Source organism: Dipodomys spectabilis, unplaced genomic scaffold (assembly GCF_019054845.1).
Source record: "Dipodomys spectabilis isolate Male_0828 unplaced genomic scaffold, ASM1905484v1 ptg000115l, whole genome shotgun sequence".
NCBI classification, from domain to species: Eukaryota; Metazoa; Chordata; class Mammalia; order Rodentia; family Heteromyidae; genus Dipodomys; species Dipodomys spectabilis.
Window position 1 is genome coordinate 6,120,161 of NW_024870792.1, and position 20,168 is coordinate 6,140,328.

A 20,168-nucleotide genomic window follows, 5' to 3' on the forward strand; every position below is an offset into this window, starting at 1 on the left:
TCCATCCGTTCTTTAATTTATGTAAGTCATGTCCACATTTCTCCTTTCCCCAGTCTTTGCTATAGCAGTTTCCAGGTAACTCGGTCTATACTGAGTATATATGAGGAGTTCAATATATGTTAAGTGGATGAGTAAGGCCTGGGGTGAATGTGTTAGTAAACAAATGAGTAATCACATCTGCAGTGGCACTGAACCCACAGATAGACTCTAAGGAGGTCAGGAGAGCAAGAGAATAGAGGAGGGCTGACATCCAAGGGAATTAAAGAAATTCTCATCTGAAACTTAATCACTTAGTTGTTTGAAGACCTTTTATAGTTATGAACATTTTTTTGCTGCTCCTTAAAAATATTGTATATGCTTAGAGATTTCAAATATTATTGAACTTGAATTTCCCATATTCATTTCAGAGACCAGGTCCTTCTCAATATTTTCACCACAAAACACCATTGAAGTTTACAAAATGTGCTTTTACAATATTAATCTAATATGGAATAAATAGGCTTGTGAGGAATATTTCTTGTATCTATACATTTCACTCAGATTTAGACTTTAGGTGAAATAAAGAGCTGTTTTTCTGATTAAGCCTGTATATTAACTAGCATACATCACCTGAAGGACTATGCAAACATTTTTCAAATATATGTCAATAATATTTAGTGGTTGATGTCAACATTAGTACTAATAGACTAAAGAGGAATTAAAAACACATCAACATATAACTGCACATAATATAAGTTAAATTTATATGTACATGCCATAAATATATTTTTTTTCTTTTTTTCTTTTTGGTCAGTCATGGGGCTTGAACTCCAGGCTTGAGCGCTGTCCCTGCACTCTTCAGCTTGTCAAGGCATGCGCTCTACCGCTTGAGCCACAGCACCACTTCCGGTTTTCTAATGGTTTTTGGAGATAAGAGTTGCACGGGATGGCTTTGAATGCGATCCTCAGATCTCAGCCTCCTGAGTAGCTAGGATTACAGGCGTGAGCCACGGGCACCTGGCTAAATATATTTCTTTAAATGTCAAAAATCCTTTTGACAGTTTTAACTTTTAACTTTGATTCTTTATTGTTTCTTCCCAGACTTCTAATAAAATTGCCAGAACTAAACTATCAGGTAAAGGTTAAAGCATCAATTGACAAGTAAGTTTTCTAATTTCATTTCAAAATGTAGCAATGTAACATTTTTAAATAAAATGTTCTTATTTCATACAATAATTTTGAACTTTCAGATTTACTTCTCTAACTTTCCATATCAATATCTTCAAATATTTGATTTAGAGTTTAAACACTTAACAGAAGTTAAGACTTAATTCTTAAAAATTTACTCTAACAACTTAAAAGGAAATTCTAAACAATATCCTTTAAAGTGTCCTAGAAATTTTGACTTGACCTATTAAATAGCTCATTTTAAAGAATCTTCTTGTTTTTACAGGAATGTTTCCACTCTAAGGTAAAAATACTAATTTTGTAGAATTTTTTGTTACTCTCAAAAGCAATATTGTACCTGAGACCATATAAATAGCTAAGGTTTCTCCCTAGCAACCGAAGATTTGTCCTTTGTGGAACTCATGTCAAAGCCATGTCTATTGAAGAATCTTCCAATGGGAGCCTCTCAGTGGAATTTAGGCATTTGGTAAGTTTGGCAGTAAAGTTACATAGGCTAATAATCAGTATTTTATTGTGTTTCATAGGTGAGATTAAAGGCTATAGTGAGAAGTAAAACATGTCATCACTGAAACAATAGAAAGGACACTGAAATTGTTTTGAAAGTTTTATGGAATAATTCTTTTAAATTTTAATTTATTTTATATTTTATTAGAAACAATTAGTTTTTATTATCACCAACTGGTGAGTTTCTTTTTTAAAAGAATTTTATTGTAAAGGTGATGTACAGAAGGGTTATAGTTACATAAGTCAGGTAATGAGTACATTTCCTTTTGAACAGTGTCACTCACTCCCTTGTTTTCTTTTGATTTTTCACCTCCCATTTCTCCTCCCCCAAAAGTTGTATAGTTAATTTCCAAAATCGTCTAGTGATAGCATTGCTGAATTGGTTCACCCTTTGTCCTATGTTTCTGTGCTTCCTATCCCCTACCCCAAATCAGATAAATTTATATACAAGACGAAAGGCATAGAAATCAAATACAGCAACAAAAGGGAATAAAGCAAAGAAAAAAGGAAAGAAAGAAGAAAAAAGGAACCATAAACAGTACAATAAAAAAAACTCGCCCCAGAAATGAACCCACAGACCTATAGTCACCTAACCTTCAATAAGGGAGCTAAAAATATAGAATGGAAGAAAGACAGCCTCTTCAGTAAATGGTGCTGGCAAAATTGGCTAAACACCTGTAGAAAACTAAAGCTAGATCCTTCTATATCACTCTGCATCAGAATCAATTCCAGATTGATCAAAGACCTTGAAGTCAAAGTAGACACCCTGAAAGCATTACAAGAAGGAATAGGAGAAACTCTAGGGCTCCTTGGCGCAGGCTGAAATTTTCTTAATAAGGACCCAGAAACACAGCAAACCAAAGAAAGATTGGACAAATGAGTTTGCATGAAACTGCAGAGTTTCTGCATGGCAAAGGACATAGCTAGCAAGATCAATAGAAAGCCTACAGATTGGGAGATCTTCACTAGCCATACAATGGACAAGGGTCTCATATCTAAAATATACTTAGAACTCAAACAACAAATCCTCAAAGTAACAACTGCCCATTAATAAGTGAGCTAAAGATTTAAAGAGAAACTTCTCTGAAGAGTAAATAAGAATGGCCAATAGACACATGAAGAAATGCTCAAGTTCTCTAGCAATAAAAGAAATGCAAATCAAAACAACATTGAGATTCCACCTCACCCCAATTAGAATGGCTATAATCAAGAACTCTAATAACAACAGATGCTGGAGGGGATGTGTCCAAAAGGGAACCCTACTGCATTGTTGGTGGGAGTGTAAACTTTGGAAAGCAGTATGAGGTTCCTTAAAAGACTACACATAGAGCTCCCCTATGACCCAGCAATCCCACTTTTGGACATTTACACAAATGATCACAAACAAGGCCATACTAAAGCTACCAGCACAACTATGTTTATAACAGCATTATTTACCATAGCTAAGATATAGAAGCAACCCAGATGCCCCTCTGTAGATGAATGGATCAAGAAAATGTGGTATATGCCTCCATCAGAAAGAATGGCATTGCCCCATTTGTTAGGAAATGTTAAGACTTGAAAAAATTACATTAAATAAACTAAGCCAGACCCAAAGGAACATAGGTCCCATGGTTCCCTTATTTGCAATAACTAGTATAAGTCTAGGACAAGCAGAAAAGGTCAAAAGCTATGTACATATGACCATATAAGATGATGTTAAGTGACATGAACCCCAAATAGGGACACAAGTGGTTTTTTTCTTTTTTGGTATTGTGTTTAACGTATTTAAAATGTACTCTGTGATTTTTTTGTTTCTCTTGTATGTTCTTCCCATGCAGTATAACCCCTGTTTTCACTGTATTTGATGTCAGTGCCCTGCAACTTGTGTACACATTTTTCTAATTTGGGGAGGGGAAGGGAAATAAGGATAAGGTAGACCCATTGTAACAATGAAATGTACAAGACACTATGTTGAAAATGAACTTTACTACTTGATGGGGGGAGGGAAGAGTTGGGAAGGTAGGGAGGGAAGGGATGGTAGGGGAAAAACAAAGGAGGAGGTAACAATGCTCGATAAGAAATGTACTCATTACCTTATTCATGTAACTGTAATGCCTCTGTACAGTATATTTACAATAAAAAACAAAAAAATTTAAAATTTAAAAAAACCTCTTGCTTCCATTTCTTGGAGTTCATTTCAATAAGCATCATTTATATAGCCATAGACACATAGCTATTGAGCTTGTGTGATCCTCTCCTAAGAATATCCTCCTTTGGTCACACTGTGTGAATGTTTAGAGTGCTGTTTAATTAATCATGTCTAAGAGTCTTTTATTATCCATTGAACTTACTTGTAGATTTGTAGGAGCATTCTAATTATTACAAATGAGGGAAAACATGTGTCCTATGTTTCTTCATGTCTGGCTTACTTTGCTGCATATAATTTATTCCAAGTCTTTCCATTTCCTTATGAATGAGGCAATGTCATTTTTTTCTGATGGAAGAATAGAATTCCACTGTGTATGTATACCACATTTTTTTGTTCCATTCATCCCGCAGAGCATCTGGGTTGATTCCATATTTAGCTATGGTACACAATGCTGCAATGGACATGGTTTTGCTAGTGACTTTAATGTGGCCTGATTTGTAGTCATTTGGGATTGCTGAGTCATAGGGAAGCTCTATGTTTAGTGTTTTGAGCAACTCTGCCATACTGGTTGAACAAGCTTACATTCTTACCAACAGTATAGCAGCGTTCCCTTTTGGCTACATCCCCTCCAGTTAGTTTTCTTGATAATGGCCATTCTAACTGGGGTAAGGTGGAACCTCAGTGTTGTTTTGATTTGTACTTCTTTTATGTCTAGAGATATTGAACATCTCTTTGTGAAGAACTCTGAACTTTAATGCAGTCTGAGTTCTTAACAATAGTGATCTAATCTAAGTCTATGTAGTGTTGGTCCATACACTTGGATAATCTGTCTTAAAGTGAAAGAGCAATCTTGGTTTCATGTTTTGAAATCTCCCCAAGAAGCTATATCCAGAAACAACATGTATGGCTGAAAGCAGTCTCATTTTAGAACAGCTTGGGCAAATAGCGTATTCCTAGGTATGCTTTATTGACATGTCTAGAAAGTTCTGACCCAACTTCATCCTGTTGCTGCTTGTGTTTACCACTTCCTCTTGACCTAGAGTTCTCTTCCTGTCTTCTTTCTAATTCTTTGTACGTTTTTAGATTCCTAAAGGGCCTACTGGTTTTCTTGCCACAAACATGTTACTACTCTGGTTTACTGGCATTTAGTAGAACATGGTCTGAATGTTAGGGTAACAGCTCTATAAAGTCTATTTTCTGAAAGATATATTTTTGGTTAACAGAACTATATCTGCCTATACAAACGTATGCCAGCCTTTTGTTTTTTATTTGGTTTTGGCTTGGTTTTTAGTACTTATTTATGTTGAATCCTAGCTAAGCAGTAAAGTCAGGTTCCAATGAGTTTGGAAGACATCTGAGTTACTGTTCTAGTAATCAAAAGTATGACCAAGAAAGTGATAACAATAGCAGATGATGCTTCTTCAGCTAAACCCTGTTGTCTTCTTTTCCAAAGCAACCGAAGGAAATGAAGTCCAGTGCTGGAAATAAAGGAAATGAGGTAGGAAATACTTCCTTCTCAAGAATTCTTCCAGAAATTGAATCCTGTAATACTTTATTCTTACAAAGATCTTAAGCTGCTTCATTTATGTAAAACCAAGTCCATGTTTCTTTAATTATAAACATAAACTTTGATGACTGTAGACAATATGCAACAATTTTAAAGGATAACATTAAAATAGCATATCATAATACTCTCCAAAAGAAACATTTTTAAGCTTTTGGTACTTTTATCATCAATGTTTTACTTATGTATGATTATTTTAAAAACATATCACATGCATTGTTTTGTAGCCTTTTGTTTGGCATAGCAATTCATGTTGAATAGCTTTCTACGACTTTACTCTTAATTTATCCATAGCTTTGTTCTTAATAATTTATTTGTATTATCTTGTATTTTATAAATATGTCACACATTTCTTTATCCAGCCCTCCAGAATAGTAAAATATCTTAAAAAGCCCTGACTTTCCCTTGGAATAAGGGCAAAACTAAAAAGTAATAAACTATTAAGTAAAAAATCACTGATGAAAAACAATCCTACTAATTCACTGTATCAATTACCTCGTACTCTACCATGTGTGTTTCACCAGAAGAATAAAGTAACAAACTGATGCAGTCTGACTACTCATATATGAGTCAGTAGGTTACAGAGTGGTCAAACATTGAATTGAAACTGACCTTGAAAACAACCTATTGATTTGGGACATTTTCTAGATGATCTGCATGCCTATTTATATATTTGGAAGTAGAAAACCTGGGCTTGGGCAGTGACTCAAATGTGATCTTTGGCAAATGATTTGATGGAAAAATGTTGCTTTTTTTCCTTTAAGAGACAAAGAAGTAATAATGTTCCATATTCAGATATAGCATATGTACGACAACCTACATAATGCAGTTATACAGCTTTGAGGTTCATTTCCGGTGCAGTCTGTATGGATCCAATCTTCTGGCTTTACAATCACAGCTGCTAGGAATACACAATTTTTAATTATTTGGAAAAAAGCACATTGTAAATAAAAAATTGTAAGTAGAATAAATTCGAGACACCTAATGTACAGCATGTTGATTGTAGTTAATGATGACATATTATGGTCTTAAAATTGCTAAAACAGTGAATGATGTGATCATAAAAATGATGGCTATATGAAATAATGTATATGTTAGCTAGTGTTAGTATTACACAAGGTATATAGACTTCAAAGTAAGTTGATGTATATATAGTAAATATGCATATACAGCACAGTATGATTATATTATGCATACATTGTATGTATGCATGCTAATATGCATAATATAAAATGCACATAGTAGATATACATATGGTAAATAAATACATATAGTTTAATCTATCCATTTAAAAATTAATAATCATGTGTCTCAGGTTGCCTAAGTTGGAATAGCAAACACTCAAAAAATTAAGGAAATACTAAAATGGAAAATAAATAAATCTAGCATCGAACTAACATCTAACTAACAACTTTGAATCTATCACACTCCCACAAAACCACTGGATCTATCATAAAAAGGTTTCATGTCCTGCCATTTTCCCTTCTGAGAATTCTTCATTCTGTAGACGTATGTTTAAAAACATTTACCAATTACCATTGCCCCACCAAAGATGAGCTGCTTTTTTCCCTCAACAGAACTGATACTTATGATAAAACCCTACGCAAGTTTATTTTCCCAAAGATATCTATGTCAGAGCTCTTGAGTTTTAAGTTGTTCTAGTGAGATAGATAATTGAAAAATTCTTTCCCCTACTGAAAAATTAGCACATTCTAGATAAAAGTTTTATACATCTCACTGGAATCTTGACCAACATTGTCATTTAATTTACGCCTGTGAATATTATTATTATGTATGAGTTTGAACGAACTAAACATAATTATTCTGAACTTATGCACAAAAAACTACAAAAATCCAACGGGAATATATCTGAATGCAACACTGGCAGTATATTGTCATCTTAATAAAAAAATAAATAAAATCAAAACCTTTATTTGGATTTCTCTAGAGACAGAAATCTAAGTAAATCATCTCCCACTACAGAAAAAAGACACTTGTTAATACTATCTAGTTATATTGCATTGAATTTATTTCTTGATAACAAAATCACTCAGTTATAGAACATCTTTGTTTCTTTTTGTTTGCGAGGTGGGGGGAGGTGTCAGGTTTGCTAAAGCAGGTTCATTGCATATTAAGCTATTCTTTGAGCTCCCTCTATTGATAGAATTCTAGTATGACTTCCATTTTTCAGACTAAGTTGTATGTGTTATAGAAGCAGTTGACTGTTCACAAAACAAGCAGATTAGCCAGACATTACAGGCTTGGCTGATTTGTAAGGATAACCAAAGGAAAGTCAGGAAAAAGTGGAAGAAAGCTGGAATGAGTCAGTTCACAAATCCATGAGGCTGGGATTGTGGAAACAAATTTCAAGGAACAGAAGGTTATTGCTCCTTTGTGAGCTCCTTTAGCAGGTGTACATAGCCTGGCAAGAATTCACTTAATAAATCTTCATTGCCTTTATGATACACTGGTAACTGTCTTAAGATCTTCCCTAATGTTGACTTTTTACTGTAACTCTATGAAGTAGAGTTACATACTTCTTTCAGTTAAGGTAAATAGGCACAGAGTGGTCATACAGGTTACACATGGATTTAGTGACAGGACCAAGATTCAAACATTTGAACCATGGTAGTCTGGCTCTTCCACCCCTCTGCTATGCTAATTCCAGGATCACAAAACTACTGGAGTTTGAACTTTGGGCTTCACGCTTGCTAGGCAAATACTCTACCACTTGAGCCCCACACCCAGCCTACCTGCCCTTTATCTTTCAGGGCTACATCCTACAGATGAGAAAGATACTTGACTTTCATCAACATCATCAGTTGATGGCCACGTAGGTTGATATCATGTTTATACTAATGTGAGCTGTACTGCTATACACATAGATGTACAAATAATCTGGAGGTATATTGATTTACCTGCCATCAGATATATGCCCAGGAGTTGTACAACATAGGGTAATTCTATCTAGTTTTGTTGTTCATTTGTTTTGTGCTGGTACTATGCCTCACATTCTCCCTTAGCTTTTTCCACTCATTTTCCACTCAGGGCTGGCACCCTACCACTTGGGCCATACCTCCACTTCTATAACTTCCATACTGACTTCCGTAGTGGCTGGCTGCACTAATTTACATTCCTACTAACAGGATATACGGGTCTCTTCACCCATATCCTCATCAGCCTTTGTTATTTTCTTGCTGATAGCCATGATCAGCAAACTACCATTGTGAAATAGTTACTTTAATCTTAAGTGATTCAATGCAATCCCCATCAAAATTTCAAGGAAATTCTTTATATAAATAGAAAATACAATCTTAAAATTAATATGGAAGCATAAAAGACACTGGACAGCATAAGCAATTCTAAGCAAAGACAGCAATGCTGGAGGGTATTTACAGTACCTGATTTCAAATTATACTACAAAGCCATAGTAACAACAACAAAAAAACCAGCATGTTAGTGACATAAAAACAGAGATGTAGGCCAACAGAATAAAAAATCCAGAAATAAACCCATAAAGGGACATTGTCAACAAAAATGCCTTGAACACATACTAGGAAAAGGCAGCCTCTTCAACAAATGGTACTAGAGACTGCCTTATCCACATGTAGAAAACGGAACTGAAACTCCTCTTTCTTCCTCTGTACAAAAATAAATTCAAAATGGATTTTGATAAGGTCTGAAACTTTGAGGTTCCTACAGAAAAATATAGAGGGAAACATTTCAGGATACAGGCATAGGCAAAGACTTCCCACATGGCACTCGAATAGCTCAGAAAATATACAGATATTGACAAATGAGATTGCATCAAATTAAAGATCTTCTACCTAGTGAAGAAAACAACTACCAGAAGGAAGTGATACCTACAGAATAGGAGAAAAATCTTGGCCAGTTTTTCATTTTAAAAAAGGGAATTAGTATCCATAATTATAATAATCTAATTAATAAATGGGCTCATTCATTAAAGATAGTTATAAAAAAAGTAAAAATTGCCAATAAATACTTGAAAATGCTAATATCACTAGTCATTAGAAAAATGCAAATCAAAACTACATTGTGATTCCATCTCAACCCAGTCAGAAGGAAACCATAATAAAGGAAACATAAAAAACAAAAACAAACATAAATTAGTCCATCTATCATGAACAGAAGTATGGATGGTTCTTCAGAAACTAAAAATAGAACTACCATATGATCTTGCTATACCATGTTTGGGTACATATTGAAGGAATGCAAATCAGGGTACAATAAAGAGGCCTCAACGTCCATGTTCATTTTAGCACTATTCACAATAGCCAAGGAATGGAATTGGCCTAGGTGACCAGCAATAGATGAATGAATAAAGAGCAGTGGAGGTTGCTGTTGTTTTTTTCAGCCATAAAGCAATTTTGATATATGTACGGAAATGGATGAAACTGGAAGTCATCCTGTTAAGTGAAATAAGACAGACTTGCAAAGACAAGATATAACATGTTTTCTCTTATATAAAAGTTTTGATTTTAAAAAAGATATGAAGCTGGGCACCATTAACTCACACCTGTAATCCTAGCTACTCAGGAGGCTGAGATCTGAGGATCATGGTTCAAAGCCAGTCCAGGAAGAAAATTTCATGAGACCCTTATCTCCAATTAACCCCAAAAGGCCAGAAGTGGAGCAGTGGCTTAAGTGGTAGAATACTAGCCTTGAGTGAAAAAACTCAGAAACAGCAGTAGGTCCTGAGTTCAAGCCCCACAATTGCCATGTGCATGTGCTTACCAACATACACACACACACACACACACACACACACACAGACCTGAAATTAGAAGGGTACTTATTTGTAGAAGAGGACATGTGGAAACTCAAGGACAGAGTGAATATAACCAATGTGTACATATACATGTGTGAACATGTGACAATGAAATACATGGATTTGGTGGTACTGGGGTTGAACTCAGCTTCATCTTGCTACGCAAGTGCTCTAGCATTGATTGTACAAAAAATCTGTCTAATACAATTAATATAAACTACAAAGAGGAGGGAGGGTGTGGGGAAAAAGGGAAGATGGGAGATGGAAAGCAAGAAGGAGGGAAGAAGGGGAGGAGAAAAGGAGAAGAGAGGAGAAGGGAGAGGGGAAGAGAAAGAGAGAGACAGAAAGAGCGACAGAGGATGGTATAGCACCTAACTTAAGACAACTGTTGATCCTCATCCTTTTCCCCACCAGCCACATTAAGAAAATCCTTTTCAAGGATTCTGGACATTTTCTTTTCTGACTTCAGGCTCCCAATTACATTTTATGTATTTCCCTCTTACAGAATATTATGTGAACTTCATACTAATACCCACTACCTATTCCCCAACTTTGGATTCCTCAGTTCTACCTTTATGGTTGCAAGAATTCTGGACAGATCTGTATTAAATGATTGAGAATACACCAAGATGCCAGAATAATACTTACCTAAATCCACATTCTGAACTTCCTTAGATCGTAGGCCCTTGTGACTGACTGAGATTAGCCTAGAAAAGACTTACCTGTTTGAGGCCTCCTGGCTTTAGATTTAGGTAAAGAGAGGAAAATCCAATCTAGAAAATCCAAGCTGGTGCCTCAGAGCTGCCTCTTGGACTGGGGAACTGGGGGTTGGTAGCACCTTGATTTGTGAGTCCCTCATCCTGCTGCAGTTAGCAGTTGTTACCATTTTTCTTTTGCTGGTACTAGGATTTGAACTTAAGGGCCTCCCACGTGCTTGGCTTGATTGCTCACAGCTGACACTACCACTTGAGCCATCTCTCAGACTTTGTGTTACATATTTTTACAATATGTAACATTTTTTGGAAAACTAAAAAAATTTGAACCCCACTAAGGTTTTATAATGCTAGAAAGTGCAACATGGGGGTAGGGGCTTTAGATTTTGTTTGTGTGTATGTGAGTTTAAGAATTTGTTTTGGAATTTGTCAGCCCTTCTGGAGAGTCATCAGAAATCAAGATTAGCAATCTTTGCTGCTACTGTTGCATTTTTTTTTTCAGGGAAGAGTCACAATGAAAAATGAGTCCATCACCAAGATAGTCTAGTGGCCAGATTTGAAACATCAGTCTATACTTGTAAACATTCTCAGGAAATAACCTTTCTCCAAAGGTCCTTATCACGTTGGGAGCCTGCTAGAGTGGTTGCTGAAATGTGAAAACTGTTTGAATAAGGAAGCTGGGATTGCAGTCTCTCCAGTGTTCTCTGAAAGTTTGCTCTGTCATTAGACTTAACTGATAAAGGACAGTTTTAGCCACAGACTGAGGTGTTAGGTGATTTTGTTTATGTGCTGAAAAGTCATGAAGCACAAAGAAGCTATTAGTAAAGCCTGGGTGACTTGAGTTTCATTTAACAAAATAGCCAAACAGATGTTCTTTCAAGATTCAATGTTCTCAAACACAATACTCACTCCTCAACTGGACCAAGCATTTCACATCAAGTTGCTTTCCTTCTAAACTAACTGAATGAGTTGTAGTATAAGAATATGACTAAAAATTCAGTCCTTTTATACTGCAACATCCATTCCATACACTGATTTTGCAGGTTAATCCTACTTGTCACGTTACATTAATGTCTTCATATGCTGAAATTACAGGCTATTTCTTATATAGTGTACTACTCCTCCTGTCTTTGGTTTCCCAGCATTGAACCCTGTGTCCAGCAAAAAATAGGGCTCAGATACTATTATTAAGTGGATTTTTTTGTGTGCCAGTGCTGGGGCTTGAACTTAGGGCCAGGACACTGTCCCTGAGCATTTTATTTACTTTCATTTTATTTTTCTCAAAATTAGCACACTACCTCTTAAGCCACAGCTCCATTTCTGGCTTTTTGGTAGTGTATTGGAGATGAGTCTACCTGGACTGGCTTTGAGCCATAATCCTCAAATGTAAGCCTTCTGAGTAGCTACGATTACAGGCTTGAACCACTGGCACCTGACAAAAGGATGGTTTTCATTGTTTTCTAAATGCCACACTGTGTTCCATGTGCAACATATATAGATTATGGCTGGTTAAAAAAAACACAATATTTTTATCTCAGTGTTTTTCTTCTAAGTTGTTTCTACAGTCTAGTTTTCTCAAGTGTATAAGACACAGACTGAATAGAATAGTGAAAGGACTTTTGGGGAGAGCGCTGGTCAGTTGTTTGGCCAATTTTCTAATTTCTTAGCTTATTCAACAGATATTATTCTGTAGAAGTATTATATAGCCAATCAAACTAGAATATTCGCTATCATAAATAAATATCATTAATAGGCTATTTTACATCTAATAATAGTCTCAAATGATTAAGATTACATTAAGATATTAATCTTACTCCTGGTTATTATCTATAATATTTTCCTGATCTATGAGGGATGAATCTTGGAACTGTGAAACTGAATAGTGTGACTGGCTTGGCCTGCACTGATAAAATAACTGAGACAGTGACTGATGGCTATGGAAGTTTTGAAAATTATGATGCTCTCTTTTGTCAGAGCTCTTTTTCTCCAGTCATGAATATTGTGTGTCAGCTTCCTTGCTGGTTTTTTTCCCTAAATAAATATCACAATTGCATCAGAGAATTTTCCAGTAAACACTAGAAATTAGTTTTAAACACTGCGAAAATTTCTGGTCATCTGTATTTTTTGTCATCTCTAAAGCAAAAATTAATGACCCAAAATTAATGAACAACCCTGTATGTCATTGCTCTGTCTGTGGAATCCTGACTCTCATTCTTTTTCACAGCCTGTATGTGGAAGGTGAACATACAAATGCAACATACAAATGTCAACTCAAAGATCTGATAAAATTATTCACAATGACTAACCATATGTATATTAATTCATCTAAATTATAGAAGCTAGCAAGAGGGAGATTTGAGGCCTGTAATTTGGGGTTTTCTTCCCTTAAACTCAGTTCAAAATACCTCACATCTAATAACTATAATCTTCCCAACGTAACAATCAGCTTTCTAGCAGACACTAAGTGGTTATCTTACAATTTAACTCAGCCCTAATGCTATCAGTCTAGAGATAGTGTCAGACCCTAGGTTAAGGCACAGTCTCAAAGGACTGTCCTCAACCACTTCATGTGCCAATGGCAAGACCCAGCCAGTGATCTGAACTTCTGTCCAATAGGTAATAAATGTGTTCCTCAGGTTCACGTAATTTGCAAGAGATGCTCACAGGACTCAGAGAAATATCTACTTTCTTTCAAAGGCTCTTATGTAGGATAGAAATGGTCAGTCAGCTGGCAGAGATAGCTAACACAAGGTCTATGGGAAGGAGCATGGAGCTTATGTGTGCTTTCTAGGCCTACCACCCTCCCAGAATCTCCACCTATTCAGCAACCCCACAAATCTTGTCCTTTTGATTTTTTTTTTCAGCTGTGGGGCTTGAACTCTGGGCCTGGGCTTTGTCCCTCAGCTCTTCAGCTCAAGGCGAGTACTCTATCACTTAAGCCACAGAGCCACTTCCAGTTTTCTAGTGATTTATTGAAGATGAGTCTCACGGACTTTCCTGACCAGGCTGGCTTTGAACCGCAATCCTCAGATCTCCTGAGTAGCTAGGATTACAGGCATGAGCCACCGGCTTCCAGCTTTCCTATTGATTTTTTTACAAAAGCTTTACTAAGTTGGAATGATTGATTACACCCTTGCCACTGAGACCAACTCATCCTTCAGCCTCTCTCTCCTCCTCAGAAGTCAGAGAGAGCCTGAAAGTTCCAGCCCTTTAATCACATGGTTAGTTCTTTGGGCATCCATTCTCCATCATGAGGATATCCAGAAGCCCCAAATGGTCACTTCCTCAGAACAAAAGTTGTCCTTAGCCAAGAGATCCCAAAGGATTGGAGAACTGTAAGTTCTAGGTCAAGAACCACAGATGAAAGCATTAGAACAAAAGATTCTTCTAGAACTACTGACAAGAATCTTAGATTTCTGTCCTAGGAACTAGAGGCAGAGACTAAATGTTTATTATATCATGATGCTATTGACCTTATAGCAAACAATGTTTTTTCTTGTCAAACAATGTTTGTTCCAATAATCTCTAAAATGAGTCATATCATTCTAAATTATTATATTTCAGCTACTCTGTCTTTTATTCCATAATCTTATACATATATTTATTCTATTAATGGACATTTTTTAGCTTTATAAACAATTCTTCGACAAGCATTCTCCAGTTGATATTAGATTTATCTTGTTATTTTGTTTTTAATTATCCTTAAGTAGTTGTACAAAAGGGTTTCAATTCAACATGTCAGTTTGTTAGTACATCTTGATCAATGCCATGCTCTTAGAGTTTTCTTTATGTCACATTTTAGGTATTGGAGTTTGAACTCAGAACTTTGGACTTGCTAGGCAGGTACTTAGCCACTAGAGCCAGACTTCCAGCCCTCAATTCTTCTAAATATTTTTAAATATAAAAGAAATTCTTTGAACCATATAAATAGGACAATATTTACATCTATGTATACACATTATGTATACACATAGATGTACATTATAAGTGTGCATACACAGGTGTATACATGTTATAAATAATGTATATTTTATATTTTGCTAAATATTAAAGAATTGTACTAATTTACCATAGCAGCATGTAAGAATTACTATTTGGTTTAGCTCTAATATTTCTTCCACTCCACTTTCTCTTTTCTCTTTCTAGAACTTCTGGGAGGTTGTTGTTAGAATTTGTTACCTTTTCTATCCTTACTACTCATTTTTTCTTTTACTTTATTTCCACTCTTTTACTTCCAATCACACTTATCTATTCTTATATCTTATTTATTGTTATTTTCTGAATACCTTTTAGTAGCAATCTGTTCTTGTTTCACTGATGTAATTTTTGCTACATAGATGTGTACTTAGGTTAAGAACTTTTCCTAGAGCATTTCAAATATATAAAAAGGTAAGGAGAAAATAAAATTAACCCCCTTTTATTCAGTAAATTATATCACCAGTGATTAACATTCTTTCTACCTTATTTCACCTGTTTTTCTGCTTTAAAGATCATTTTTGTGGTATCTTTAAATTCTAGGTAATTTATATTCATTTTCATTGTGGCTTCAGCAAGTATATGTAGAATACGAATTCTTAAACTTTATCACAATACCCTTATCATAAAATATATTTAAAGCATTATTAATAAGAAAGACTATTTCTTGTTGTATTTTAATTTTCTTGACAAAGGCTTTTTATAGTTGGTTTGTGAAGATCAGTATCTAAGCACTATCTACTCATTACAGATTTACTGCTTGTTTGTTAAACAAAAGTAGCCTACTATATATATATATATATATATATATATATATATATACACACACACACACATACACATATATATATTACTGTGTTTTTTTAAACAATATTTTGCTTTTTTGTACTACTTTTTCTTTTGAGTTCCTTATTCTTAATTTGTATTTCATGTGAGATCTTATCAAGTATCTGACCATCATTAGTTTATAATCAAGAACCTGAATGTATCTGAAAATTCTATTGGTGTGATGGGTATTGTAGATATAAAGTTGAATATTAGGATCTGGCTACTTTATGGTGAAAACCTTTGGCCAGGTCAGCTTCCTAGGTATCGCTGGTGATTTAAGCCAAACTGTGAGCAATCCAGATATTTCGCAGGCAAGAGTCGAGAGCTTCCCCATAAACATTCGCAAGATCATTCTCTCTTCAGTATGGCACCTCATTCCTGCCCACAGTTTGACCTTGTGCCCATGGTGCGCAAAAAGTATCCATATAAAACCTCTAGTTTGGACTGAGCACCAGTGGCTCACACCTGTAATCCTAGCTAGTCAGGAAGCTGAGATCTGAGGATCACAGTTCAAAGTCAGCCCAAGCAGAAAGTTTGTGAGACTCTTATCTCCAATAAATCACTAGAAAACCAGAAGTGGCTCTGTGGCTTAAGCAGTAGAGCCTTGAGCTGAAGAGCTTAGGGACAATGCCCAAGTTGGGAGTTCAAGCCCCAAGACCAACAACAAAACAAACAAACAAACAAACACCTCTAGTTCATCTTACTCTAGATTGAATCTTTTGTCCCCTGTGCAGGTCAATGAGGGTAGAGAATCCATTGGCCTCTCATTGGTTAGGTTCTTAATGAGCCTCGGTTCACCCTCTTGCAACTCCATAGCCGTATAGCACCTTAGTGATTTTCACTCCCATCACACATTCCCCTGACTCTCACGTGGAATCTAGATTGCCATCTTGCTTGATTAGGAAGTGAATAAAACTTCAGCTGTTACCTTATTAAAGTCTCTGGAGCAGAGACTTGTGTGTCAAATACCATGTATAACCAGAAATGAATCTTGCTTTTTTCTGAACAAAATTATGTTACCAGGAGTTATTTTAGTATACCTATAAATGCCTGGCTTATCTTATTAAAATTTGGTAAATCCAACAGACTAATTTTCAAAAATTAGCCTAAGGAACAGCACTGCATTACAACTAACAAGAATATGCTGGAATGTTAGAAGCCAGAAATCATCTTGTTTGGGACACTTGAAATCACTCTGTGAAAATAAAGATTTCTTAAATGCTGTATTATTTTAAAGCAAGAACAGGAGAAATGTTCAATAATAAAAGGTGTTTGGGGAATTTACTTTAAGACCTATTCATTTTTGAAACAAATTATCAAGTATGCATTTGTAAAAAAAAAATAACATTTTACTTCCCCTACAGGGCTGTCATATGGTGACTGAAGAGCTTCATTCCATCACCTTTGAGACGCAGATCTGCCTCTATGGCCTCACCATTGATTTGGAGGTAGGTGCTTAAAGGACCATCTGTCTGTTAATAATATTTAATAATAATTTTTTCAGGGATTGGAAAGCTCAATTGTTTCTGGGTTTTAGTACAATATTCCATGTATTATTTTGTTTTCCATCATCCCATGTATTATTTTGTTTTCAAAAAGCAATATGTAAAATGCTCACTAGTTAACATGCTTTTCTGGTTAAATATAAATGAGAAAAACTCATGAGCATTATGAATTTAATATAGGCTGAATAATTTGTTGCCAACATTGCATTTTTGCTTGTTTGTTTTCTGGATATTTTGAGCCATAAATGCTCAGTGGAAAACTTAAAGAGATAGATAAATATCCATACAGTATACTTAAACATAAAATTCAAGTTACATTTACAAATCACTTCAGAGGAATGTTTCTCTGTATGAAGAAAAGTGACAGGAATTGCATTGTCAGTGATAGTTAACCATATATTGATCCTTTCCTAAAGGTCACCATTGCTCAAAGACAGAACACACTTTGGAAATCAAATTGAATGTGATTGCCTATGAATCTTTTTGGTGGTATTAAACTTTAACTTCAAAGCCTTGTGCTTGCTAGGCAGCACTCTAGCCTTTGAGCCCCACCTCCAGCCCTCACTATGAGCTTCTTGAAGGCAGGACATAGTGCCTTGTTTGTACACCATTGTCAGTGCACAAAACCCAGCACATAGTAGCAGATGATGCCCAATATGTATTGAATAAACAGATTAGTATATGAGTGAAGGTACACACTTTCACATATCATTAATCCCATTTACAGATTGTTTCAGAATCCTGCTTGTACTTTTCACTGAATATAAGCCATTGATAAAATTTTTTGTAGGTTCCTTTCTCATCTTTTGTCCCTAAACCTCTGTTTCCATGAGCTGTTAAGTTCCTCAATTGGGTATTTTACTGTCTACAGGAATCTGATGCATTGCTGGGAAGGGACTATTATAAGTTGATTAGCCTCTCAGCTTAGTCTGTGAAAGCCTGTTGATTTTTCACCAGGTAGAAAACTTTATTACCAATAGAACTAAATTGAGTCTGTAGCAGTAAGATGAAACAGCTCTAGCTCCTACAATACAATAAAACCCCCAATGTACCAATGTCAATTAGTTGTTAGGTCATAATTTGAATGTACTGATTTATTCCAGAAGTGGATATGACATACAAAGAAGATGGACATAACATACAAGGAGGATAGTTGCTAAAACAACAAACCTCTGATTAGTCACATTTGAGGCAATATGTGACATAAGGAAGTATTAGATATTTATGCAGTGTCATGTTTTGGAGCAGCTGCCTGATAGACAGCATCCTAAACTCTTAAAAGGATTCCTGTTCTGTCTTTGCTGTGTTCTGGTTTATATATGCTCAGAAAGTTCTGCTTTCACAATTGTTTTAGCAACCAAGTAACATGGATATTAGGATGGGAAGAATGAAGTGGGCTTGAGATGGCTGAGTGTAACCAATGTAAGGCAGGACCACCCATAATGACTGTTTGTTTTTAAACTAGACCAGTTCATTACCTGTGGTGATGATTTCCAATGTCAGCCAGCTTCCTAACGCTTGGGCATCCATCATTTGGTACAATGTGTCAACCAATGATTCCCAGGTAGATTCCTATTCCTGTATTTCCTCTCATTTTTTAAATTTATTGTTAACTCTGTATGTGTGTGTGTGTGTGTGTGTGTGTGTGTGTGTGTGTGTGTGTGTGTGTGTGTGTGTGCGTGTGCGTGTGTTTATGGGTGGTTTTGTTTCTAGTTATATGGTTCCTCTCAGGCTACATTTAAAGTAACATGACCTGACATAGTTAGGTCCTTAGAGATTTCTGCTTAGCAAAAGTGAGAGACAGATATTGGTTATTTCTCCAGGTCTTGTCAGTCCCCAGCTATGTGAACACAAGGAGTTCTAAGGCCATCCTATGGCCCTGTTAAGTAGCCAGCAGGGAAATTCCTTGTCCCAGAATTTTATATCTAATTGCTGTCAGAATTTGATATCCGATCGCCTTAATTTATTCTGGATCTATCTTTTTCCATAGCTCTTCTCCAATGGTTAAGAATTAGTTCCAAATAAGTAACCAGAGTATCCATCAATCTTGCCCTAACTATACTCTGACAGCACAATTTTTAAGTCGATTTTATCCTTTCTAGACTAAATCTGGGTTTTATTGCCATCTAGTGGCTATTTGAGATACTGACCATAAACTGGCTTCAAAGTGAACATACTAATAGATGTCAATAATTAATAGATGATCTTGTTACCAGAAAACCAGGGAAGAGAGTAGGGGGAAAAGATGAGTCAGTACTTTCCCTTGCTTTTCTCTTACAAAACCTTAGTGTGTTGTCTTGGAAACCATTAAGGTCTAGAGAAAATAGGTCAAATGTAAATGACTATATTGCTTCTTAATTCAAAGCAAATGTTCCCTCTTTGCCCTCCCCCATCACACACACACACACACACACACACACACACACACACTTTCAGGTTAGGTTAGGTACTAGCAATAGAAATATAACAATAAGTCAGTTCTAAGTGTTTTTTCTCTTTAGCCCATTGTTCGTAGTAGAGAAAGTATATGCAAAATGGCTCAGTCCTATTCTTCCTTGGCTTCAGGTGCCCTGGCAGCAGAGACAGATCAGTTCCAGAGAGGAAGGCTGCCTGAGTGCTCTGGGCCCAGCTTCCTCCCAGCCTAAAGAGAAAGAAGTGTTCATTAGAGTCTTTAAGGCCCAGAGCAGCCCCTAAGATTAATTACCAGACCCCCTTAGGAGCTACATGTACAGACTGCTATTGAGGAAAAACTGTGAATGCAGAGTCTGATCACGTTCAGTACTGCAGATGCTCCATTCTTGCTCTTCCATAATGCCACCCAACTTCTGATAAAGACATATGCACTGCCTTTCACCAATCCTAAAATGCTTATTTTATCACTTAAATTAAGCACATTAATTTTTACCTGGATTTAGGGACCAATTTGCTTTTTTTTGGTGGAGGCATATCTTACTAAAATTAAGGACAGGAAAGTATTCCACAGATCACACAA

General features: G+C 35.9%; 1 protein-coding gene across 1 annotated transcript in view; it reads left to right on the plus strand.

Moving 5' to 3' along the window:
- The window catches only part of Stat4 (signal transducer and activator of transcription 4), a 97,929-nt gene that overhangs the window by 69,262 nt on the left and 8,499 nt on the right, over window positions 1–20,168 (plus strand). Inside the window, exons 11-16 of the mRNA XM_042688355.1 lie at window positions 1,081–1,140; window positions 1,433–1,450; window positions 1,540–1,633; window positions 5,256–5,300; window positions 17,036–17,119; window positions 18,642–18,740. Of these exons, the coding sequence (XP_042544289.1) occupies window positions 1,081–1,140; window positions 1,433–1,450; window positions 1,540–1,633; window positions 5,256–5,300; window positions 17,036–17,119; window positions 18,642–18,740 (400 nt within the window). The remainder of the gene's footprint in view (window positions 1–1,080; window positions 1,141–1,432; window positions 1,451–1,539; window positions 1,634–5,255; window positions 5,301–17,035; window positions 17,120–18,641; window positions 18,741–20,168) is intronic.